Source organism: Dermacentor andersoni, chromosome 2 (assembly GCF_023375885.2).
Source record: "Dermacentor andersoni chromosome 2, qqDerAnde1_hic_scaffold, whole genome shotgun sequence".
NCBI classification, from domain to species: Eukaryota; Metazoa; Arthropoda; class Arachnida; order Ixodida; family Ixodidae; genus Dermacentor; species Dermacentor andersoni.
In genome coordinates this window covers 87220653-87246306 of record NC_092815.1, presented here as the reverse complement: position 1 = coordinate 87246306, position 25654 = coordinate 87220653, and the positions used below count along the sequence as shown (strand labels likewise).

At 45.4% G+C, this 25654-nt stretch overlaps 2 protein-coding genes across 5 annotated transcripts in view; both read left to right on the top strand.

Annotated features, from left to right (window-relative positions):
• The window catches only part of Hacl (2-hydroxyacyl-CoA lyase), a 46113-nt gene extending 28069 nt beyond the window's left edge, over positions 1-18044 (top strand). For both annotated transcript variants that reach the window (XM_072286466.1, XM_050188578.3), the window contains 7 exons: positions 901-1002; positions 7152-7205; positions 9748-9848; positions 10525-10683; positions 10981-11091; positions 11636-11822; positions 17679-18044. In XM_072286466.1, the coding sequence (XP_072142567.1) occupies positions 901-1002; positions 7152-7205; positions 9748-9848; positions 10525-10683; positions 10981-11091; positions 11636-11822; positions 17679-17711 (747 nt within the window). In that variant the 3' untranslated portion in view covers positions 17712-18044. The remainder of the gene's footprint in view (positions 1-900; positions 1003-7151; positions 7206-9747; positions 9849-10524; positions 10684-10980; positions 11092-11635; positions 11823-17678) is intronic.
• A 6520-nt stretch (positions 18045-24564) lies between these two features.
• The window catches only part of SNF4Agamma (SNF4/AMP-activated protein kinase gamma subunit), a 398387-nt gene continuing 397297 nt past the window's right edge, over positions 24565-25654 (top strand). For all 3 annotated transcript variants that reach the window (XM_055076837.2, XM_055076836.2, XM_050188568.3), the window contains exon 1: positions 24565-25041. In XM_055076837.2, the coding sequence (XP_054932812.1) occupies positions 24994-25041 (48 nt within the window). In that variant the 5' untranslated portion in view covers positions 24565-24993. The remainder of the gene's footprint in view (positions 25042-25654) is intronic.

Below are 25654 nucleotides of genomic sequence, written 5' to 3'. Positions count from 1 at the left end.
ATTTTCTTTTAGTTTATCTTAACTTTTCATTACTCTTAGCTTTAATACTCAAGCTTACTGTATAGAATGTGGCATGGAAACTCGTAAGCTAGTAACCATATAATACAAGCCTGCAAAAGCTGTTAACTTTTCATTACTCTTAGCTTTGATACTCAAGCTTACTCTATAGAATGTAGCATGAAAACTGGCAAGCTAGCAACCATATGATACAAGCCTGCAAAAACTGTGTGAGGGTTGAGGTTTCACTTGCACACTGTCTGTCTTCATCTCATCTGCTTCTTCTGCACTGCACTGAACTTTCCAGTTCCAAGTCACTGGTCTGCATTGCATGACTGTTCTTGCCTTCTTTCTAAACAGTGCACTTGTGACGCCACCTGCAGGTACAGTGAAAGTTACTTAAGCTGCAGAACAGTGGGCTCTAGTGAAGTGTCATTTCTTTTGATGCCATTTTTAACTATATATGCTTACGTAGTAAAATTAAGGTTGCTTTATTAATGAACAAAAATTTTTGACAAGCTTGAGAATCTAAAGCATGAAAACCATATGAAAGAGTGCACAGGACCAACAGTGGTTGTTTTAATGCCATCCATTATCTCATCATGAAACTTCATTTAAGATCAGGTGGCTGTATATAGGCTTCAGCTCTAGAGCATAAAAATGTTCAGGGATTTCATGAAGAGCTAACATTCACAGTGCTCAATGGCACTAATTAATAGTAAACGATGATGACTGATATTCTGAATGATATTAGCAGCCTGATCTAGCAGCACTGCTTGGCTACCCTGATTCAATGTGACACTGATGTCTCCACTTAGCTGTCATGGGGATGTGGCCCCAGAGCCATTTTCATGCCAATAAGCAGTAAAAGCATTGATTTTAAAAAAGTTCTTGCTTGCCCAGTTGAATGCCGAGCATGCCAAGGACCCCTGGCAGTACCCTGCTGATACAGCCTGGTGGCAGGCACTGCGTGGCAAAGTTGCTGCCAATGCGAAAACTGTTGAGGTGAGATAAAAAAGTAGTGACTTGTTATTTGTGGGCTTTAAATGAAAACACTTGTCTCTGGATTATAAAACACCATAATTAGTCTTGTCTGCTTGTCGTTAGCTTAGTCTCTTGTTCAAAAGTGGTCACTGACCACAGTCAAAACAAAATGACGGTTCTAGGTCTGCACAGATCTCGAAACGTCATTTTGTTTTGACTATTTGGGAGCGGCCCGCAGCTCTGCCCTAGGGCAAAGCTTCTCAGGATCTTGTAATTAAAGTTCTTTGTCTGTCTGTCTGTCTTTCTATTGTCAGTGACTTGCTTCTTTCCTAACAATGACTTTACCTGGCCAGACAGTATTCTGTCATACTCTCAACTGTACTATACCATATCCAATCAACAAATGAACTCATCTGTCTGCACACCTTTGCTTTCTCTCTCTCTCTCTTTTTATGACAGGCTTTTCTTTTTTTTCCCGTTTGTTCTCCAGCAACTATCAGTGTATTGGGTCTGTTGTTTGATGTCATATGTCCTTTCCTTTTTGCTGCTTAAATGGCATATAATTTCTTGGTTTTCTAAAAGCCTGACCTCTTAACGAAACAGCTTAATGTTATGCAGTCGAACCCGACTATATCGAACCCATTTACATCGAGTTATTCGATATATTAAACAATTTCTGAACACGGTATAGCTACAGTGAGTATATTGTGACCAACGCCGTCCTTAAGGTCCACCGCGCGGACGCTCTCCATCGCCTACTATAGCATCCGAGACGGCTCAGACGTACCGTCCTGTGAGACGCCGCTCGCCGTCACCCCTTCGCTGCTCTACGTCCCCACTGAGACCTGCTTCTCAATTCGGCGAACGTCGTCCGTAAAACTAAATTATGCAGCTTTTGGAGGAAAGGCCGCATCGAGCTACAGGACAGAAATTCCTCCATCGTGTCCATGCAATGTGATATTGGTTGTAATAGAAGGTGTACAAGTAGAAGCTTTAATAGACACTGGTGCTAGTGCTTCAGTCATTCGCTGTGAATTCTGTTCGCGACTTCGGAAAGTTACGACCCCCTATGATGGACCTACGCTACTCGCTGCTCAAGGGGCTGCCATTCGACCTATCGCCATGTGCACAGCTCGTATTTCCATCGATGGACTTCTGCATTACGTACAATTTGCAGTGCTAAGTTCGTGTGCCCAGCAGCTCATATTGGGATGAGATTTTCTTTCTACGGCCTCCGCCTCCATTTGCTGTGGGCAACGCGTTCTCCACATGACCGACACGACCTATTCACTTCATGCAGATGACGCACGACTTCACTTTCTTGTTGCAGAAGATACCGCGCTACCTCCTCGCCATCAAAGCATTGTGACTATCACGTCTGATGTGATTGACTGCGTTGACGTGCTCGTATTACCATCTGCACGCTGTCTCGCAAGAGGGATTGCCTTTGCATCAGGGCTGGTTAGGTTTGATCATGGCTCTACACTTCTCTACGCTACAAACCCGACATCCGAAAAAATTCTCATCCCTAAAGGCACTACATTGGCTTCCGCCACCGAATCGGAGTCTAAATCTGTTGTTTCCTTTAAACCAGCTTCCTCTGAAGTTCCTTGTACTGGACGGGCCGCATCTCCTTCAGCTCTTGCAGCTGCCATCAGTTCCGACCTGACACCTTCGCAGTCACAACAATTGCTTGCTTTGCTCCAAATACATGAAGCTTCGTTTGACGCGCATTCAGCTTCGTTGGGAAAGACTTCGATTACGACGCATCGGATAGAGACAGATGGTACATCCATCATGCGCCGTAGACCGTATCGCGTATCGCTAGCCGAGAGGAAAGTCATTGACGAGAATGTCACCGACATGCTCCAACGGAATATAATACGCCCTTCTGCTAGCCCTTGGTCTTCCCCCGTTGTTTTGGTTCGCAAAAAGACGGCTCTGTTCGATTTTGTGTCGACTACCGAGCACTTAACAAGATCACACGCAAGGATGTATACCCTATGCCGCGAATAGACGATGCCTTGGATTCCCTGCAGGGTGCTGAGTACTTCTCCAGCATCGATCTGTGTTCCGGCTACTGGCAGATACCTATGCATGAGGACGATAAAGAGAAAACAGCGTTTTCAACACCAGATGGGCTCCACGAGTTTAATGTCATGCCATTTGGCCTCTGCAATGCACCCGCAACGTTCGAGCACATGATTGACACCGTTCTTCGTGGCCTGAAGTGGAAGACTTGCCTGTGCTATCTGGACGATATTGATGTTTTCTCGTCAACCTTCTCTCAGCACCTGCAACGTCTGGATGAAGTTCTCACATGCCTTGCCAACGCTGGACTTCAGCTAAACACCAAGAAATACCATTTTGCGAGCAAGACGATCAAGGTACTAGGTCACATTGTGAGCAAAGATGGCATTCGTCCTAATCCTGACAAGGTTTCGGCAGTTCAGCACTTCCCTCGTCCCAAAAAGACCAAAGATTTGCGCAGTTTCCTAGGCCCCGCCTCCTATTTTCGCCGATTCATACGAGGCTTCGCCTCAATAGCGTCACCTCTGCACAAATTACTGGGTTCTAATGTTCCCTTTGTGTGGTCTCCCGAATGTGAATCTGCGTTTGCCCATCTGAAGCGCGCTCTCACATCTGAACCAGTACTACGCCATTTTGATGAAGCTGCTCCTACCCTCCTGCATACGGATGCTAGTGGTCACGGCATTGGTGGCATTCTCCTACAGCGAGACGACACTTTAAGGGAGAGGGTCGTCGCATACGCAAGTCGCGTTCTGACAAACGCCGAAAAGAATTACACCATCACGGAGCAGGAATGCCTAGCTATCGTTTGGTCTGTACATAAGTTTCGACCTTATCTTCACGGCCGCCATTTCACCATCGTTACAGACCACCATGCATTATGCTAGCTTTCAACACTGAAGAACTTGTCTGGACGGCTTGGTCGGTGGATTCTTCATCTACAAGAATACGACTTTACTATTACCTACAAGTGCGGAAAAAAACACCAGGATGCAGACGCGCTTTCTCGCTGTCCGCTTCCTACAACACGATGCAATGAACCTCCAACTACCATCCGTGACAAGCTTTCGCACGACCCCTCTTCACATGCTTTCTTGTTGGCCACTGTAGACGAGATGCCTAAACACGACAACAGATTCTTCCAATCTCATCAATTTGCGGACTCTTACTGTCGGCGCATCATAGACCACCTTCAAGGAGCTTTGCGCCCGCCTAACGCCCGCCTTCGCCGACAGCTGACGCAATTTAAGATTGACAACCGCGTCCTGTACCGTCATGTCTATCACCCTGACGGTCAACGCTGGGTTCCTGTCCTGCCATGCTATCTACATGCTCATGTTCTGCAGGCTTCTCACGACGACATGACTGCTGGTCACCTTGGTTTCCAGAAAACCTATGACCGCATCAAAGGTCGCTTCTACTGGCCTGGATTGTCCGCCAGTGTAGCGAGGTATGTCGCTTCCTGCGCCCTATGTCAGCGTCAAAAGCTTCCTACATCAGCTCCAAGCGGACAACTGCAACCGGTTCCTTGTCCGTCGCAACCATTTGAAATCATTGGCATTGACCTGTATGGTCCTCTTCCTGTGACTCTCACCGGTAAACGATGGATTGTGACAGCCGTTGATCACTTGACATGCTACGCCGAAACAACTTGTGTGAGTTCCGCCTCAGCCTCTGAAGTTGCTGCATTCATACTTCAATCCTTAATACTGCGCCACGGTGTTCCTCGCGTCCTCCTGAGTGACCGTGGAAAAGCATTCCTCTCACAACTAGTCGACGAAGTACTCAGAGCCTCCAGAACCACCCACAAGACTACCTCCAGTTACCATCCACAAACTAACGGCCTCACAGAGCGATTTCATCGCATGCTGTCAGACATGCTAGCCATGTACATCGAACCGGATCACAGAAACTGGGACGCAATTTTGCCATTCGTGACTTTTGTGTATAATACCGCCGTTCAACGCACGACCGGTTACTCGCCATTCTACCTTGTCTATGGTCGTTCGCCCAGTTCCTGTCTTGACGTCTCTTTCTTCGCGCCAACTGTCAATCAATGTCCATCCTCCTGTGAAGAATATGTGTCCCGCATTCTGCGTTGTCGCCAGCTCGCCCGCATCAACACCGAAGCACGGCAACAGGACGTCGTGTGCTTCCGCCCTGGCGACTAAGTGCTACTCCGGACACCAGTTCGTACTCCTGGCTTGTGTGACAAGTTTCAACTTCGGTTCATCGGCCACTACAAAGTCTTGGAGCAGACTTCTCCGGTTAACTATCACGTGGTACCAGTTATTTTTCCAAATGACCGCCGCTGCCGCGCCGCTGAGGCTGTCCACGTTTCCCGTATTAAGCCTTTCACGAGGCGTTCGCCGCCCCTTTGAATTGCGGCCAGGATGGCCGCTCTCGCGCGAGGGGACATTAGTGTGGCCATTTATAAGCTATTATTTGTCATCTGTACATGATCATCATCATGTGGGGTTCATATGGGGTTCTTCTTCATCATCGCTTGTGGGGCTGGCTCTCGAGTGTGATCCGTGCTGTGGGCGTGATCGGTTCGCCGCATCTGCGACTCGGAATAAACGTAGTGACAACTGCTACGTCACAAGATATAGCAAAAATTAAGCTTACATCGAACAAAAATAGCAGTGACTTCCGATATATCGAACGTCAAGCAGCGGAAAAGTGCCCCCAGAAGTTGGCTTTCCCTCGCGGTGGTGGGGAAGCCCGGCAGCACGGCTCCATCCATCCGCTCTCCCTACAGTGACCGCACTGCCTTGGGCGAGCCGTCGCCACCCCTCTGCATAAAATGATCCTGGCCCACCCACAGAGCTTGCTCAGACAGCCAATCAGGGGCTCCTGTGCCTTCGTCATGCAAGATGGCACAAGAGCGAGTTGTCTCGCTGCTTTTCTGGTTCATTGTGTTTGCGCCTTGTGGGCCTTCTCCTGCAGTGTTGCCGTGATGAAGCAGCAGAATTCGCCTTTTGTCGTGAAGCTCGAAATCATAAATTGGGTCAAACGTGGTAAGAAGTCGGATGTCCCTGCAGCGTGCAAAATTCCGAGGAGCACACTCAGCACAATCTTGAAGAATAAGGGGAGATTAAGGCTAAAGTGGCCAAACACGTGACCCAGTGCCCGTGGCGCCCGACGTATATGCACGGCCGTGTTCAAGTGGTTCATCCGAAATTGCTTCAGACGTGCCAGCCTCCGCATGCTCGGTGATGACTGTAAATTCTGATGAATGCGATGAAGCCGTTGTCGGTGTTGCCCAAGTTTTGAGTGAGCTGTCAGAATTTCCGGAAGCTGTTGACGAATCAACAGTTAACGAGTTTGTGAGTGCAGATGACGGTGTCGCGACCATGGGAGAGCCCGAAAACGAAGACTAGATTGCCGACATCGTACCGAGCACAAGTGAAAGTGGGCACAATGAGAAAAGCAACGACGGTCCTTTGCCCACATCCTCCGAGGTGATTGGTGCACTCACACTAGTCTGGTGCTTCTGCATAAATGCAGAAAGTTGCGGCCTCAGGTGCTCCAACTCCTTAGACAATGTGGAGAAGTGCGTGCGTCACAGGCAGTGAAATTGCTCAAGCAGAAGGAAATACAGGACTATTTCATGGGAAACTAAGCTAGTTTCATCAATAAAGTGATTTTATATGTGGTATGTGCTTTTATGACATCCAAATCTTTAGCAGGCTTATATCTCATTATACTGTATGTCGAACTGATAGGCATTTTTTTGTGAGTTCGATATAGCTGGATTTGACTGTATTGACTTTTGCCATTCCATGTGGAGCTTTCACTGAGTGGAAAATAAGAAATTCTATTTTTAACCAGATTCTTGAACAGTATGTCAACTGCTAAAGGGAACAGCTAATTAGCACTGAACAAAATATAACTTGTGGACTTCTCCAACTTTTTTCTCTAATAAGTGGCTGGTATGGAGCTTTAGACAATGATGCATTGATAAAATGTTATTTCATTCTTTCAGGGTAAAATATGAAGTCTATATAGTGCTTGAGTGCAATAACGGTGTTCCCATTAAGTGTAGACCATATTATGCATTCCAGAAGCTGTCATTAACCAAGAACACGAATGCTTAACGTGAACTTTAATTTGTAGCTGCTTCTTGTACCTTCCAGAGTCTGTCATCATCAAAGGACATCCCCATGAATTTTCACACAGCATACAAGCAGGTAGGCATTTGCAGAACACCTTGGTGATTCTCTGATGTTCAGTTGGTGTCCATTACTGTACGTAGCTCTGAACATACATAAACTATATTCAGTCAGTTGTTTTTGTGATACTAGTTGTGTGTGGATTTCAATGCAGGAGTAGTTTTTTTTTTTTTAGTCAGTACAGCAAAATTGTGTAGTGCAGCACATCATTGTTGTTTCTAAAAAATGTTACTACTATACAGACTTCTTTTAATTAGACTTCAGTTAATTTAATTTTTTGCTTAATTCAATCCTGGCCGAAGGTCCCGGACAGCGTCGAAACATTTCTGTGGGCCCAAACGTTCGTTATTTTGATCCTAAAATTGACCTTCGTCAGATAATTTAACCTTGACCAGTTGACACACACATGCCTGACCCTTATAGTGACCTTACCAGTTACCAGTGACTCCTTTAGGGGCAGTGTCGGTCTCGGCGGAACTTTTAAAAGAGTGAATGCGTGGAACACATGTCATTTCGTGTCGAAAACACCTATTTTCACCCTGCCCTAAGGAAATTTTTAAGCAATAATCGTGGCTCACAATGTCTGATTACAGTGCTTACTCAGTTCTAACGCGCACCCTATTTTTTCTGTCCAGGAAAATTGAGCCAAAAATTGCCGACGAGTGCAATCAAGCTGCGTTTGTATGTTTTACTGCATGGCATGCGGCGAAGCTGACATTAAGAAACAGTCTGTCGTTGTGCGACACATGAGATCCTTACCCATTTTTCTTTTGCTAAAAAATCGGGTGCACGTTAGATATCTACTTTTCTTTACGAGCTTTAATGTCATTTCTATGTTAGTTTTTTACTTTGGACACATCGAAAATGCATGCGCCATTTTTTAGGGGGCGTGTTTGAATCGGGGAAAGTACTCCCAAATGAATCAGTGCAGTGTGTTTTGGCGTTCTTTCTGCATCTTGTTTAAATCAACTTGCCTGATAATCCTATAAATTTCGTTGGGCCCGTCAAAGTCGAATTAACAGAAGTTGACTGTACTAACTTCTTGAAGGGGCCATAACACCAAATTTTCTAGCTTGAATTATGCATTGTATGTTAAACCATACACATCACACAGAAAGCTTGCAAAATTTGGGGGCAATTTGTGGAGTAGAAAGTTTTTAGTATTTGAATTTGTTATGTCGATTTGGTGAAATAACATCATCCGCTGCTGTGAACATCTCGGCCAAGTTTTGCTGGCATGCGCGATGCGTGGTGCTTGCAAGCGGATCGAAGTCACCTTTCTCTTAAACGCTCTCTTTTCAACAGAAGGCCCTGTCACTCTCTTCTAGGCGCACTATTTTGTCATTGAATGCGCTATTTCATATTTCCCTTAGACAGCTACTATTGGCCGATAGCTGAGGTCGGCTACATGGCGTAGATACCGCGGCCGCAACTGTGTGCTGCCACGAGTCCACTGGCTAAGCGCACTGCCGCTCGCTGAGGGCAACCGAGTTTGGCTTATGTTTAGCGCATCGTAGGCACCAAAGGCGGAAGTTCTGGCGTCTACGTTAACATCCAAAATAAGATTTGAACTGCACGCCACGGTGACATTTACAAGACGGAGGTTTGTGGGCACGTCCCACTGCGCTGTAGCCTTTGCAGTGCAAGGCATTGAAGAAGGAACAGAGGCACAGTGGAAGCCGTGTTTGATTGCCAATAACTCCGCTCCTGCTGAATGCACTGAACTACTTTTTGCAGCAAAGTATTTCCAAAATAGCCTATTTTAACTTCAAATGCCTTTCTCCACTTTGATAAAAAGCGGTTCAGGGCCCTTTTAAAGCAACCTTGCGACACTGAGTGGTGGCAAAGTAAACTGGCAATCCCAGGAACAGCTTCCTTCGGTAACACAAACCTATCGCAAAGGTCCGGCTTTGTGTACTGCAAACGGCCGAAGTTATGGCAAGGGCTGAAAGTACGCCATAGATGCCGAGTGTTTTGTTTTTGCATTTGCATCTCAGCGGTTTGCTGCTGCTTTTTATTTCACGAGTGAAGGAATTGCGGTCAAATTCAACGGCAGTGCCCTTGCTGCACTGTTGGGTGTCAGAGCATGCGTAGTAAGACTTCCGATGTGGTCTCGATCTATTTCATAGCAAACGACACAGTGGTGGCCCCTCATTTCCTGATGTCACACAGCCATGCCATAATCGCAGTCACTGTCGGTGGGAGGGGTTAAGAGGCAGCAATCTTAAATCGAAATTTCGAGTTAAAATGTGTGCTGAGGACCCAGTTTTTTGTGTGTATGACCTTATCAGGCTCTCTACTCTCAGTTACAATTATAAACTTTAATTCAAAGGTGGCTGCCTGCTGTTAATATGGAGGTAGCGGTGTACATGTAACACTGCCTGTATACTTTCAGTGAGTTGTGTTTGCAGCTTTGGAAGAAAACTGCAGTGCCTTCTGTGTATTTCAGTTGATACCGACCACTGCTCTTAATTGGTGCCTTCATGGTCAAGGAGCCCAACTATCACACTTATCAATAATGCTTGTTGGCACTTGTTGCTGCCTTTTGTCTGCTTTGCAGATAGCTGATCTCATGCCAAAGGATGCAGTAATTGTGAACGAAGGAGCCAACACGATGGACATTGGAAGGACAATGCTGCCTAACTACTTGCCACGGCATCGGTGAGTGTGCGTTGTTTTTGATTCAGTGTTGTGCATTGCCAAGTTGGAGAGTAATTCCCCAGGAGTACAGTACGTCAGTCCTATTTTGCTTCAAACTCTTCACCAGATCTTCAAATCCACCTTTTGTGTTCATGGTTGCAATCTTTTTCTCCTCTTCATCACCATCATTGTCATAACACATTAACCCTTTGACATCTAGGGTTCTATCTCCGATGGCTCCTCAGCTCCTGCCAAGCTTTTTTCATGTGTTGTTTCAGCTGAGGTCTGACATCACTAGAAGCTGGTTCTTTGTTGTTACTTTTTCTCATTTCAGAATTCATAAGTCGTTCACAACTTCCTTTCATTGTACAGAAATTCATGCATGAAACATGCAAAGAATGAACGCAAGATGAATGAAGACAACATAAACACTGAATATCAACTGAAAGGTCACACAGTGGTCGCCACTGTGTGACATTGTAGCTTCCCTGCTGCTGCATAGAGTGGAATGATCTTTGGCTTGTATGTTCATGGCAGCATTGTCTACATATTGGTAACATTTTCTTACTGTGTTCAAGAAGCGTTTCAATGCCCATTCATGAAAATGTGTAAATATTCGCAGCAAGTTTAGAGAGCTTGCCTATTACTACATCTCTTGTCATCTTGTCATCGCAAACATTCTGTTTCTCATGTGCAGGCTGGATGCTGGCACATTCGGAACGATGGGTATAGGTGTTGGCTTTGCTGTTGCAGCAGCTTTGTGGTGTCAGACTCAGTCGCCTTCGAAGCGGGTTGTCTGCATTGAGGGAGACAGTGCTTTTGGCTTCTCAGCTATGGAGATGGAGACTGCCGCTAGGTAAGTCAGACCAGCTGTTATGCCGTTTGTATGAATTTTCGCACTATTACTACTATTGTTGTAATTGTTGTAGTTGTTTGCATGGCTGTAGACACGGCACATGGTTATGGTCAGAGATAGATAGTAACTGGCCAAGCCATTAATGAAGCACAACATTTAGAAAAGTTCTCCAAAATCTTTGGCTTATCCAAGAATCTGACTCAACAAAGTGTGCCTTAGAGAAAAGTCTACTGCATTACGTGACTTTGTTTTGGTTGTGCTGCGGTTCAATTTGCTCTCCTTCTTTCCTTTCTACAGGTACAAGCTTCCAATAATAGCCATAATTATGAACAACTCTGGGATCTACAATGGTTTCGATGGAGAAACCTGGGAGTCTTTCCTGCAGTCAGGAATGCACCCTTGCATCTCGTGAGTGCTGGCTGTGGAGTCTTGTGGTTAGCTGCACATTAAGAACAGCCTCGTTCAGTCTGCACTGAAGCATCTTGTGTTTCTTCTGTTCTTAAAACAACACTTAAAAAATTCACCGTTTGCTTACCAAAGCAACCTTTCTAGGTAATACATGCAAGTGGCGTAACTGTTGCCTTTGTGAAGTTATCAGCATTGTAATTAAGGAATGCATAGGGAGAATAAAACTTGGGGACGTTATCTGCATTTAGTTTTGCGTACGATTCTGATCTTATTGCAAGAATGATTTTATTACTGTACTATTTGTTAACATTTGCTGTATGGTATACTGGCTGTCGGAGTGGGTTAACTTGTAACTCATTTCTTTGACTGAGCAGGATTATCTTTGTCTCTACAAGGCAGCTGCAGATAATATAAGGTGCTTTGTAGCGACAGTGACATCTAGCCCCATTGTAACTCTTTATTTATATAATCTGCGATCTGTTTATGCTGCTTAATTAAGACTCCACACTTAAGATGTGCTCCTTATCTGTGCATGTCATTGCAGGCTCCCAGCCAACTCTCTTCAGCCAGGTGTCCGCTATGACCAGATGGCTGCCATGTTTGGTAGCAAGGGCTTCAATGTAACAACGCCTGAGGAGCTTCGAGCTGCCTTTTTGGAGGCCCTTGCCACTACTGACCGACCAACCATTATCAATGTTGTCATTGATGGCATGGCTCAGAGAAAGCCCCAGGTCAGCTGCTGATATCTTCTCTTTAAGTGTCCTGATATCTTCTCTCCGATTGTCCTCCAAAGCATTTTATTGAGGGCGGCACCATTTTGTGATCACAGCGCCGGCTATCATCTGATGCCATACTGGTATGTGGGATCACGCTGGAGGATGCATCGTAAATGTGCTGTTCACATGTGCCAAGTTTTCGAGTTTTGCCGAGAGGTCTCAACAAGTTCTTGCAATTCGAAAACTTCTTAGTGTTTCGTTACTAAGCTTCAAGCCTCTATACAGCTGCAATACCGAGTGGCGACGGGCCTAGAGGCTCTGCCACAGCTCTGCCCACTATCAAAATAGGAGGTAAGTCTGAACACTGTCGATACGTCGGTACATGCAACAAGTTATTATTGTATGTTGTGGGGTTCTCACCCGTGCTCTTGGAACAAAGGAATGACAACAGAGTAGTGCAAACAATCACAAGGGCATTTATTGCACCTTTCATAGACTAATGCCTGCTAGCCGAGTTGCTATCCACAAAACATGCCGATGGGAGCGCGACAAATCTAGAAGTCCGACTCACCGTGACCGGATAACGAGCGAATATGTTCGCCCCATGCTGGACACCAACGCCTGGTCGTTCGCGCATACGGTCATGCGAACGGTGGCTCGTTGGATGGAGGCCACGCGAGACGGTCTCGCAGAAGCAGGGATCGGTGCATGTGCGGGACGTCCGCGCCACTTGCCAACCCGCAGCCAAAGAGGAAGCGTCTTCTCTCTTCCGCGCCCAAGTAACCCCGCCGTGAGGCGGCGTTAGCAGCGCAATACTCGCGCCATCTCTTGTACTGCGCTTCAACCACACCGACCGCCGCGGGCCCCAGGCCACGCGGCGAAGCTGGATTACAGCAGGCGGGAGCCATGCGGGAAAACAACATATCAGAACGCGTGAGAGTCGCGCATCCCCACAATGTCTAGCCTTGAAATCTATTAGGGTATCACTCGGGCGACAACAATCGCAGGTGTGCCACACCAGCGTAGATATCCCAATCCATATAACTAGCAAAGCTCCAAGGTAACACACTTTGCTAGCTTTTGTGTTCCTCAAATTTTCGTGGTACAATATTCTAAGCATTGTTTGCCTGCTATCCGGCCATCAAGCTTTACAAAATAAAGAACTGTAAAATAAGTTGACCGGAAGGGCCATTAACATGGAGTACGCTATTAAACAACTTGGGGACAACGGCCACAAATATGGCGTGATAACTTCAGACGCACGCAACACTTTGAAAGAATATGCGCATCCTTAGGTCGCGAGTGGTGCTTAGGCAAGGGCACCTCGCTGACTCGATAGGGCTGAAAAAACAAATCACTCTGCAACAGCAACTTTATTTTCCGAAGTAATACAGTATACGATGTGTGGCGTCAGCCAGACAGCTTGCTGGCAAGGTTCGGAAGCATGGGAGAGCACATGTCAACTAGAAGTGGCCATTACAGGGTAGGCATTGCTTTGGTTACAGAATGAAAACGAACATACCTTCATTTTCTTTATCGGCACACATTGTTTTCATAATGCGTCCCTGGTCAACTTCCACCAGAACGTTGGTCGCCAAGCATGATAACCTTAGAACCCATTTGAACAGAATAACTTTAGTGTGCGTGCATGAAGAAATACAGTAGACTCCCTTTAAGACGAACTCGAAGGGACCATGAAAATTGGTTTGTCTTATCAGAAGTTCGTCTAATCAGAACAATAATTGGCGACATGACCAGGTGCATCCAAATATCTTACCGTACTTCAAAATAGTAAATGAAGTAGACTTTAAGTGGGGGAAGAATGACATAAAAAGCATTTATTTGCGTTAACTTAATAGAAAACAGTTTTCAAAGGGTACTCTTGCTTGGTTTCATCCATTCCGTGATGGATGTTTGGCACTTCTGTGGAAATCGGCGAGCAGCCACAAACGATGTCATCTCATCTAATGACCTTAAAAATCCTTCTGTGCTTTCGTGCTGCTAGAAGTTCACTAGGGAGTTGAAGCAGGCATCTGCTGCCTCACAGGTCATCGGTGCAGGCTCCAAGCTAGCGAAAGTATAAAGGAGCATGTTGAGCGAAGGAGGCAAGGAGAAAAGAGGCGAAGCGCCGCGGAGGAGGAGAGTAGGCAGAGGTGCACTGGGTTGACCTCCTCTGGCAGTTGCCACAGGTTTTGTTTGCAATATGAACGCTCTGGGTTTGTCTCGTTATAACATCGTCCTCACGTGCCGCCTGCTGTGTGTGCAAGTGATAAAACAGTCTATACCCATTTTCCTCCAGCAGTAGAAAAGGCTGAAGGCTGCACACGGAGTTGTATTGATAGGAGATTCTGTTCATACGAGGTGTATTCAAAAAGAAACCGAACTTTTGGAATAGTATGCCAACTGGCAGAGGAAGCGCGCTGTGGCTATTGAGTGCACATAGTGGCTGGTTTAGAGAACAAACTGCCATTTGCCACGTTTCGCTCTGACCATTAGTGGGTGAGCTACGGCCGATGAAGTCAGCGCGTGCACAAGCTGTTCATCTGATTGTTGCCAAAGCGATAACGAAAGAGCTTGAAGAGCGATGTGCCTGTCTGAAATTTTGCTACAAACTTGGCAAAACTTTCCCAGAGACATTTCAGTTGCTTAGGCAAGCATACGGGGAAAATTTTATAAGTTGCACGCAGTGCTATGAGTGATTTAAGCATTTTAAACACGGCACAATGTCGGTCGGTGATGATCCCAAGCATGGACGACCTTCCGCATCAACAGATGATGACCATGTTAAGACTGTTTGTGCTGTGATTCGTGGAAATCGTTGTTTAACTGTTCGAGAACTTGCTGATGAAGTGGGTATCAGCTGTAGGATCATGCCATCAAATAATGAGTGACAAACTTGACATGCGTTGTTTCAGTTGAAAATTGATGCTGTGTTTGTTGACTGACTGTCAGAAACAGACCCGTGTTGAAATCAGCCGGGAACTGCTTGCCACTGCCAGTGACAATGATAACTTCCTTAAGAACATCATAACAGGTGATGAGACATGGATTTATGGCTATGATATTGAAACGAAGATACAGTCATCACAGTAGGTGGGTAAAGGATCTCCACATCAAAAGCAACCATGCACATGTCAGTCAAACATCAAGGTCATGTTGGTTGCATTTTTTTACTGCAAAAGCAATGTCCATCAGGAATTTTTACCACATGGTCAGATGGTAAACAAGGAAGTCTACCAGGCAATCCTAGCGTGTTTGAGGACTGCTGTGAGCAGTAAGAGGCCTGAATTATGGGAACACCAGGCTTGGATGTTGCATCATCACAATGCACTGGCTCACGCGTCACTCCTTGTCCCACAGCTATCTAGCAAAACATCACTCTCTCGTTGTGCCCCATCCACCATATCCTCCTGACCTTGCGCCGCCGTTTCCAAACCATAGAAAAGATTCAGGACAATGCGACAAGAGACCTGCGTGCCATCCTAGAAAGTGTGCTTTAGGAGGCTTTCCAAAAATGGAAGAAACAGTGGGAACTATGTATTGCCAGTAGAGGGGACTACTTTGAGGTAGACAGTGCCTAAAGGGGCCCTGAACCACCCCTCTGGCTTGGTGAAATAACATAGCCCGCTGGTAGCACACATAGCTGTGAACGTCTCGGCCAAGTTTTGCTGTCGCACACGGTGTGTGGAGCTCGCGAGCGGATCGCAAAGTCACCTTTCTCTCAAATGCTCTCTTTTCAACAGAAGGCCTTTTCCTCGCTTTCCTCTGGACCTTTTATTTTGTCGTCAGACACTTTATTTCGTCATTCCCTTAGACGGCTGCTATTGGCTGATAGCTGAGATCAAGCTGCGGTCGGCTACATGGCATAAATACCGCGGCTGCCGCAGGGTGCTGCTATGAGTCCACTGGCTAAGAGCACTGCGGCTCGCTAAGAACAACCATGTTTGGTTCATGTTTAGCACATCGTAGGCACCAAAAGCGGAAGTCGTGGTGTCTACATTAACATCCAAAATGAAACTTAAACTGCGCGCCCTTGGTGACATTTACAAGGCAGAGCATTGTAGACACGCCCCACTGCGCCGTAGCCTTCACAGTGCAAGGCATTGAAGAAGGAATGGGAACACAGCCGAGGCCTTGTTTGATTTCCAATAACTCTGCTTCTGCTGAACGCATTGAAGTACTTTTTGCGGCAAAGTATTTCTGAAACAGCCTATTTTCACTTCAAATGCCTTTCTCCACTTCGATAAAAAGTGGTTCACGGCCCCTTTAATCTGATGTAGAATAAGCAATAAAGATGTTATAGCAAAAGTTCTGCTTCTTTTTGAACACGCCTCATATAACTGTGTTCTAATTTTTTATCCAGTCTTTTAGTACATATGCCACTGCAGGGTTGTAGTGTAACATTTAACAGGTTGAACTATGTAATGAAGATTAGTGTAATGCAGGTTGTATACAGGCTGTAACGCATAACGGACAACATTAGTAATGAAACTGCTAGAGTGGGACAAGGTGTTTCTTGTAAGTGAACACTTTAGTTTTACATTTTCTATAGGGGCTTCCTAGTCATGTCCCTGCTGAGGCATGGAATGGATAAGTATTGCTTTAGTGGGTTGTTGCTCGGCAAACTGGCATTAGAGATTTTAGTTGCTGAGCTGTTTTTTAAGACCAGCGACTAAGAATTATGAGCATGTACTGCTTTAGTTTCTAGAGTTATAAATATTTATGGTAAGATACAGCTGTTTTATAATATAAATTAATGTAATTTCGCTTCCTGTATAGAAGTTTGTAAGGATGAAAGATCTGCAACTCATGTTAATTGCTGTGGTATTCACGCCTGTCTTGCACCACATGTATGCAGACAACAACAAATATTACATAGCGACATTTTCACATATTACTTATAGAGCTTTTTTGTCATGCATATTCTATCCTTCATTTCAAATAGCCTACCTTGTACTCAGGTTTTGTTCAGTTGACAGTTGGCAAGTGTTGTAATTCGAGAGCATTTTAATGTGATAGCGTTAAGGGCCCAGCATCACAGGAAATCCGATGTCAGCATCGCCATTCCGCGCCGTAGCCGGCGTTGTCTTCCTGTGAGCGAAAAATATTCTATATGGTACTAAAGTTCTTCGATCACTAAAGTCGCTCATAGCTTGTCTTACATTGTTTACAAAGTTATTCCCCAGAATTTTGAGGAAGACAGCCCACAAACAAAGGTTGTGGAACAAAACACCGACAGCGCACGCTTTCTATGTTAAATTTTCTCATAGTGAAATATTAGAAGTAAGAAACAATAACAAAAAATTGGCCCACGCAAGATGCTGCGTTTCTACCAGAAAGCTCGCCTTCGTGCATAGCGTTCGCTGCCAATGTTTCCTGCTAAACATTACGGTTACGTAAGATGCAGTTGCCGGGACGCTTGAAAAGCAGTCAGGAACCTTTGAATGCTATCGTGTTCCACTCTTAAAGGCGAAGCTTAAGCGTCCTCCAAGTTTTTTGTAGTATTACATCATCACTGACTGAACTACACAAGTACTATTTTCTTGAACTAGAAGCAAAGTTATTTCCATTTGTGTTTCAGAAATCAATGAGCTTAAGAAGCTTTGAATAGCAGCCAGAACCTGATCCATTTGAGAGACGCACTGAAGTGCTTTCTTAATTAGCAGACCACTGAATCTCTTTGTGGTGTCGCATTGATTCATACATTTCAAATTTTTTATTTAATCTTGTGTTCATGATTACACTGGACAAGGTGCCTAAGCTTGTCATTTCTTTTCTTCTTTGTATTCTGTGTATTTCTGCATTCTGTGTTATTTGCTTCACTGATTAGTTGAGGTTAACTTTCACTTTGCTTTCTTCTTTTCTTTCCAGGAATTTGAGTGGCATACAAAATCCAAGATGTGATATGGACTTGGCCGTTAAAGCTGGAACTGTGTACAATTTTTTTATTAATTTTTTTTCACCTGGTCCACAACATAGCTGCTTGCACTCATCTAGTAACTGTTTGCTTTACATACTCACAGGGTAGGTCTACAAATTATAGATATATCTAATCTCAGTTTCTGGATGTAACAGTGCTGGTCACTGATACTTTGTTTCACTGCTTTTAATGTTGGGGTCATGTCACATTACGTTACATGTAGTATTTTCTTTCTATATGAAATATTAAAAAAATTGGGATGCATTTGATGGAACTATTTCAACTTATTTCATTTGATAAAAACATTATATATGCAACTTTTGTAGTTGTTGTCACTTGTCATAGCCCTGCTTATTCTCCCAAGTTCCCTGCCCTACTACAATCAATTTTAAAGCAAGTTGCGATGGCTGAAGAATATTGGACAGGCGCTTTACCAAGACACACATAAGATTTGCATAATGATGATTTTGCCTAGGCCTCTAGAGAACTGTTATCAACAGCATTGTAGTTGTTGTGACTCATCAGCTGGAAAGAAAATGACCCGCAGTGAACAGCATTGCAGTGAACAAGTTCCTGCTTCTCTGTAACACAAGTGCCTTGAGCCTCTCAGAACACACACATTGTGGCTATCACTAGCTGTGCCTTATGCTACAAGCAGCTTCTGCTACTGTATCAACTCTGGAATCTGGTGGGAAGCAGTATTAGATAGTTTGAAGGCACAGATACTTTCTGCCAGTCATATGGGGTCAACAGTACTGCACGACAACTCTTGGTGCAACTGAACAGAAAATAATCATTTATTACTTTGGATTTATGGAATCACACAGGAGCAAAGACAGAGAAGACAAGAGCTACTACCAGCTGTTATTAAATGTTGCTAATAGATTGTATGAAACAAAGCAAGTACATGTGCAGACTTGCAAAGCCTACAGTTGCAAGTGACCTGGATATCGCAGGTTGTGGTGAGGTCATTTTTCGGAACATTATGGAGAATGCTCAGCTTGTGAGGCATGCTGGGCCATTTAATAATTCTGTCTGAGATTGCACGCACTGTAGCGACTATAGTACAAACTGTTTTCTGGTTTCCGAGGAAGCGAACAAGTAAGTAACCGGCGACACGTTATCTTTTCGTCCACTTTCATTTCCCTTCATTATTTTCTACATTCCAATTTAAACCACAGTTAACTTCCCCGACACTTTCGTTGGCTTCATTGTTTGTTGCCTTTATGTGGTCATGATTAACAAAATTGAGCCCCTCAGTTCCCCTTCTCTCATTTATTCATTGCGAGGATCTCGAATCTGGCAGCCTTGATGTCATTAGGTAGCATGCGAGGGCATATTAACTATGTGCCTGCTCTGTGAAGATCACGTGTTACATGATGCCATTAGGCAGAAAAGGATGTTCCACATCCGCCTACCTTGGCTCTGAGTGGCTCTGGCTAACACTCCTAGGGCTAGATCAGTAAACATAAATGCCCGAGTTAGTGGATGAATTGATAGCCATTGCCATAGCACAATTGGTAGTGCTATGTGTAATGCGGAGGTTGAAGTTTCAGCTCCCACCGGCGACAAGTTATCTTTTCGTCCACTTTCATTTCCACTATATATATATATATATATATATATATATATATATATATATATATATATATAATGTGCACGCTCCCCTAAGCTCTCTCATCCCATAACTCTGCCACGTGACCGGCTTCTCACACTTCACATACATACACTTTTTTCCTCTTTAAAACTCTTAATGCGAACGCATTAAAAGTAGCGCTCAGAAGTAACATTCCCCAACAAAAAGTCCCCACATCCCTCTCTATGGACTTCATACACACTTGAATGCCTTACACTCTTAATGTCTGCACCCTTGGGAGCTGACCTTGTCCCACAACAATAATCTTCATCTCCTTTGCTTGCGCTTCCTTTCTTGAAGACTCGGCGCTCGCTACTTTCCTGTCGAGAATGCTGTGTCGCGCTGATAACGCGCAAGCCGTTCGTGACTTGGAAGTACCCGGCTAAAAACGTTGGTACCGGGCTGGCAGCATTAAAGAAAGGGAATGCGGGCAAGACAGATGACTATTATTATTGTGGGACAAGATACTATCCAAAGGGTGTAAACTTTTCTAAGAGTGTAACACTCTTAAATAAATTACCCCCTTTGGGGCTTATCTTGTCCCACAACGATATAATCGTCATCTGTCTTGCCTGCATTTCCTTTCTTTAACGCTGCGAGCCCGGTACTTCCAAGTGTCGAACGGCTTGCCCGTTATCAGCGCGACACAGCATTCTCGACAGGAAAGTAGCGAGCGCAGAGTTTTCCAGAAAGGAAACGCAAGGAAGGCAGACGACGATTATCGTTGTGGGACAAGATCATCTCCAATGCGCGCTAACTTTTTTATGAGCGTACAGTGCAGGTTGTCAAATCAACCCCGACCGCACATCTTTCATAGCTTGCGAGTTGCTTTGTGACGTTAAACATCTATTTGAATTTTGGAAGAGGTAAACTGTGGCAACACGGCACAAATGCCATAAAGTCGAAGTTTCCAGTGGCCGGTACTCGTTCGCCTTAGCTCCTCGATTTTCCTGATCAGTGGAATTAAGAGAAGCCGTACGTGAGTCATCATTTTATTGCCACTCTGGCTCGATCTTCACTTTCTTTTCCATTAACTCTGCTCTGACCATTTGAAGACGAGGTCAGAAAGGAGTAAATCGGAGACCATACACATCCTCACTCTTAAAACAGTTGCACCCTTTGGGGTGTTTATTTGTCCCACAACACTAATCGCCATCTGCCCTGCTTGCGTTTCCTTTCTTGAAAATGCTGCGCTCGCTACTTTCCTGTCGAGAATGCTACGTCACGCTGATAGCGCGCGTGCCGTTAATCACTGGGAAGTACCGGGCTCGCAGCGTTAAAGAAAGGAAATGCGGGCAAGACAGATGGCGATTATCGTTGTGGGACAAGATACGCCCTAAAGGGTGTTAACTTTTTTAAGAGTGCTCGTTGGGTAAAATCGAAACGAAAACGGCACGACAGCCAAATTAACCGATAGCCAACTGCGGTAACGCGTATTCCTTACATCATCCCACGAAGCTCACGGAGAAGATATCCAAGAAAAGAAAAAAAGTGTTGCTGTAAGCTTTACCTATTTCACTACCCGCGAGTGCTTTAGCTCAGCCTCTTTCATCTAGGGCTGCTCCTCTCGGAAAACTGCGCAGCTTTCACGTTCTCGGTAAGCGTGCACGTATAGTTGCACGAACGGCTAGTTTGAGAGCGAAATGCAAATGACACACCGCGGTGTCTTCCGCTTCGCGATGTCGGCTACGGGAGGCCTGTGAGCGCTGATTGTGATGTTCCCCGGAAAATATCGCTGCCCCTTTGAATGTGTGGGCTGTCGGTCTACTCGACGTCACAGGTCAAATGATAACTTAGTGGCATTTTATGAATAGTTTTCTAGCTATATAGTTTGTTTTTTCTTTATGTCCCTTCTATATATATTTTTTATCTCACCGTCTTCCTGCCTATACTTGGGCCACTGGGTAGTCAAAGCATACGCATTTCGCAAACGTCCGCAGATGACCGTATATACTTATCAGCCGCGGTATGCACTCTAAAAAAAGTTTACACCATTTGGGGCTTATCTTGTCCCCAAACAATAATCGTCATCTGCCTTTCTTGCGTTTGCTCTCTTGCAAACTCGACGCTCGCTACTTTCCTGTCGAGAATGCTGTGTCAAGCTGATAACGCGCAAGCCGTATCGCGACCTGAATGAAGTACCGGGCTCGCAGCGTTCAAGAAGGGAAATGCGGGCAAGACAGATGACGATTGTATCGTTGTGGGACAAGATATGACCCAAAGGGTGTAAACTTTTTTTTTTTTTTTGAGTGTACGCAACGTCTAGGTGGCGGACTTGATCCCGGTGATCATGAAATAACACACACACACGCGCGCGCGTACGTTTGAACACTTAGATCTCGACGTGAACATTAAAGAATCCCAATCATTAAAGAAATTAATTCGGATGTTCCCCACTACGGCGTGCCTTGTAATCAGGTAACCAGAAGCTAATTTTAATTTTTAACCATGAATTTATGCGAAACAAACAGGCTCTCGCCTTTCCGATCAATGCGCTCCATTAATGTGCGGGTACAAAAACGAATTTATAGTTTGACGACGTGTACATATGGCGTGATGTGGGCTTGTGCCGCGTATTTGATATACTTCCGTGTGACATGTATGCAGCGTGCGCTATGTGCGTTGTTACCGTGTTTATATAAAATGGTGATGTTAATTTTTATGTTCGCTCCAGGATGCAAATTTAGACGCAAAGTGTTATTTTGTTTCGCTTGTAAATATTCGCCGGGTAGATCGTTTATTTACAGGAAAGACAGTGCGTGCGTGAAATTTCACCTTATACCTCGAGGGCGCAATTTCGTTATTACGTCGTGAAAATCCGACGTTGCCAATAGCGTGATCTTGGTTGATATTATCCTCGACAGGGGTGCTTCGTCATGTGAAACACCCATTTCGAGGACTAAAGGCGTGAGTTATAAACTCTTTGGGCCGTGTACCTTGTCGCCAAACAATAATCGTCATCCGTCTTGCTTGCGTTTTTTTTTTTTTTATGACTCTTCGGTCGCTACTTTCCAGTCAAGAATCATGCTATGTCATATGCTGATAACGCGCAAACCGTTTGTGACCTGGAAGTAATGGAAGCGTAGCGTTAAATAAAGGAAATTAAGGCACGAAGATAGACGATTATTGCTTGAGGACGAGGGTACAAAGGGTACAAATGTTTCTTGTGTGATGTAAATCAAATTACACCCGTAAGTGTGTTATTATATGCGACTGTACGCTATAAAAGAAATGTCTGCATATACCTATAGGGACTTAGTTCGTCCCCATGCAGTCGAGAATCATCCTCTATCTTGCGTGCGTTAATTTCCTTTATTTAACGCTGCGCGCGCAGCACTTCTGCAGGTCGCAAACGGCATGCGCGTTATCAGCATGACGTAGCATTCTTGATTGGAAAGTAGCGACCGCAGAGTTTCAAAAAGGAAAGCAAGCAATGACGATTACTGTTTGGGGACAAGAGCCTCGCAATGTATAAATTTTTTGCGAGTAACTCCTCTTGAAATGGCTGTTTTTGTACGGAGAAACACCCCTTTAGAGAGTGCAAATGTCAGCGTTACGCCCTTGTCAACGTCAAATTTTCATGGATGCAGTTGCAAAAGGAGGCCCCTCAAATACAGTAAACTGCAAAATACCTCATAATCGGCTGACTTCTCTGCCTTACGGCCTATCAGATGACTGAGTATATTTACGAGACAAACGAAATCAAGAACACGTTATGACCACATCTGCATGCGGTGCGAACTCGGAACGATTACCATTAACAGCCAATCGGGAGGGCACCGATTTGAACAGTGAGTGACTGCGTTTCCGCATAAATGCTCGCTCATTTGTGGTCATTTTCGACATATATCTTGCGTGTTTCCGTGTTCAAGCGAGTAACGTATAATAGTTAATTAACCATCGCTCAAGACAGAGATCGACAAAAATACTTGCGCGAGGCCTGCATCGGTGTTATCGTCAAGCGCACTATATGTAGACGCCAGCGTGCCTCGCGCACACAGCAAGATTGTACGATTGTAAGATTGTTCTCGAAAACGTACATGCATCAGCGGTGACAGGACCGCACCGATTTACGCTGCTTCGAAGCAGCTGCAGCTTAGGTCGAAGCCGAGCGAGCTTTTGCAAGCTCGAAGCGCTTCTCCGCTCTCCAACAGCCTGGACATCGGGTTTCGGGTCATTCAATGGACGCATCGTCCACGTGACTGTGCGCAACGGGTCCATAAATTCTCAACGTATAGTTTAGCTGCTCGCGACTAGACTGTGGTCGCCTCCGTTCGAGCACGAACCCTCGCAGCACTAACACCTATAGCTGCCTCGATCCTCGGCCGTGCAGGCAGCTCAGGTCTGTAGGGAACTAGGAACATTTCGGGTGCTTAGGAAAGAAAGGCAATTTCTGTCGTGATCTCTGACAATTGAGTTTGAAACAGTCGTTCGTTAAGCTTCTATAAGCAACTTTTCGCCCTTAGCCGCGACAGGCATTACTCCAGGCGTCCGATGCAGGGGAGTCCCCTGCTATATACATCCCTGAACGGCACATTGTAAGGGCACTTGGGTATCATGTTTTCCTGTCCTATTCCTGCGTGTTCTCCTTAGCGCCTGAGATACCACAACGAATATATATATATATATATATATATATATATATATATATATAATGTACAACTTATGACTTACAGCAGTTCCATCACGTGGCAACCTTGCGCGTTCAGAATGAACGCGTGTAGTATATCGCTGTACGTGAATCGACCTTTGTGACAAAGCTGTAGCTGTTCCCTGCCTGTGGTTGAGGAGCCTTGCTGGAGTGCTTTTACAAAACATCTTAATTGTGGTTTGAGACTGGATAGTAAGCTATGGCCAAAATGTTTCCTTCGACCATACCGCGCGTTACTCGCTATAGCGAATTGCGCGGCCACTTGGAGAATGTCACCCGGGTCGTCGGTATGACAACATGGTACGCAATGTTCTTTCACGTTCTGCGGAGAGATAGGACGCCTGTATGTACGTACGTGTGTGCTGCGAGCTCTGCAAATACCGCGCGGGCACCTCCGGCTCTCCTCGTTATAAGGATTGTTATCTTGACCGGGACGAGACAAGGAAAGCACACAATCGTGGCAGTCGCGGCAAGCAGCTAGCGGCTTGGCTAGATTACAGGCTCGAAATGACCGCTTGTAGTAGTACAGTCGCCGTTCGCCGCCGCTGCTGCTGCGTCGTTCCGTGTACGTTCCGTGCGCATACGCATTTCGTGCGGGCGCGGACAACGCCTACAGCGGTAGGACCGGCTGCTTCGAGACGTTCAAGAGGGCCTCAGAGGAAAGCACACAGAATTTCGCCTTTGCGACTCCCGATTTTTTCTCTCGTGTGGTAGCAGCCTGCCACCGGCGGTGCAGGTCGTCGGATGCGCACGATTAACCGAATGTCATCCGTGCGCTGTCGCGGTCAATGTAACAAACTGTGGAATACGCGGATGCCTTGATGACCCTTCGTCAGCGAGCTCTGTGCAAAAGATGCGACCGACGTGCGAATAGTTGCTAGTTTGTGCGCCAACGTCGCCGTTCGGGTGGTCCGACTCCGTCGCCGTGTGAAGTGTGTAGCTGGGAACGACCCGACAGGTGCGCGCCATTGAATGCAAGATGGCTCTGCGTTGGAAGACGGCCAGAAGGACGTTGTCCATGCCCGAGGTGAGATCTTGCGTTTGAATGACGGCGCTGGCACCGTGAGGAATCGGGGTTGGCTATAGTTGCCATACGGAATCAAAACGCAGCAACGTGTATGTCACGCATGGTGTCCAGAGGACAGTGTCACGCCTCCATTTTGTGCACCGTCACCACAACTTGGCAATAGCACGGTGCCTGCATACCTCAGAGCGAACGCTGGATATAGATTACTCAGAGTATTCAGATCGAGCAGCGTGAGAAGCTAGGCACCATGCTTCTCCGGAATATGTTTTGTTTATTTAATGAGGTACTCGCAACCTCCGCTAAGGGCACTTCTGCAGAGAGAAAACAATATTGCTAAATTTTATTTCGTATTGCATAGTATATATAGAGTACGTAACGCGACAGACAGCTGCAACACATTTAGAACGCATGAAATAATATAAACAAATTTACTGTAATTTAGTATGGGGCACAGCCAAACAAAGAAATGCTATGAGGCTCATAAAAACTCAAAAAAGGATTCTGCGGGTTATTGCAAACCTCGCTTATTGTGAGCCTACGTCGCACTTTTTCAAGAGATACAAAATTTTAATGTTTAGCGATCTATATCGGCATAGGCTAGCGCGAGCGTATT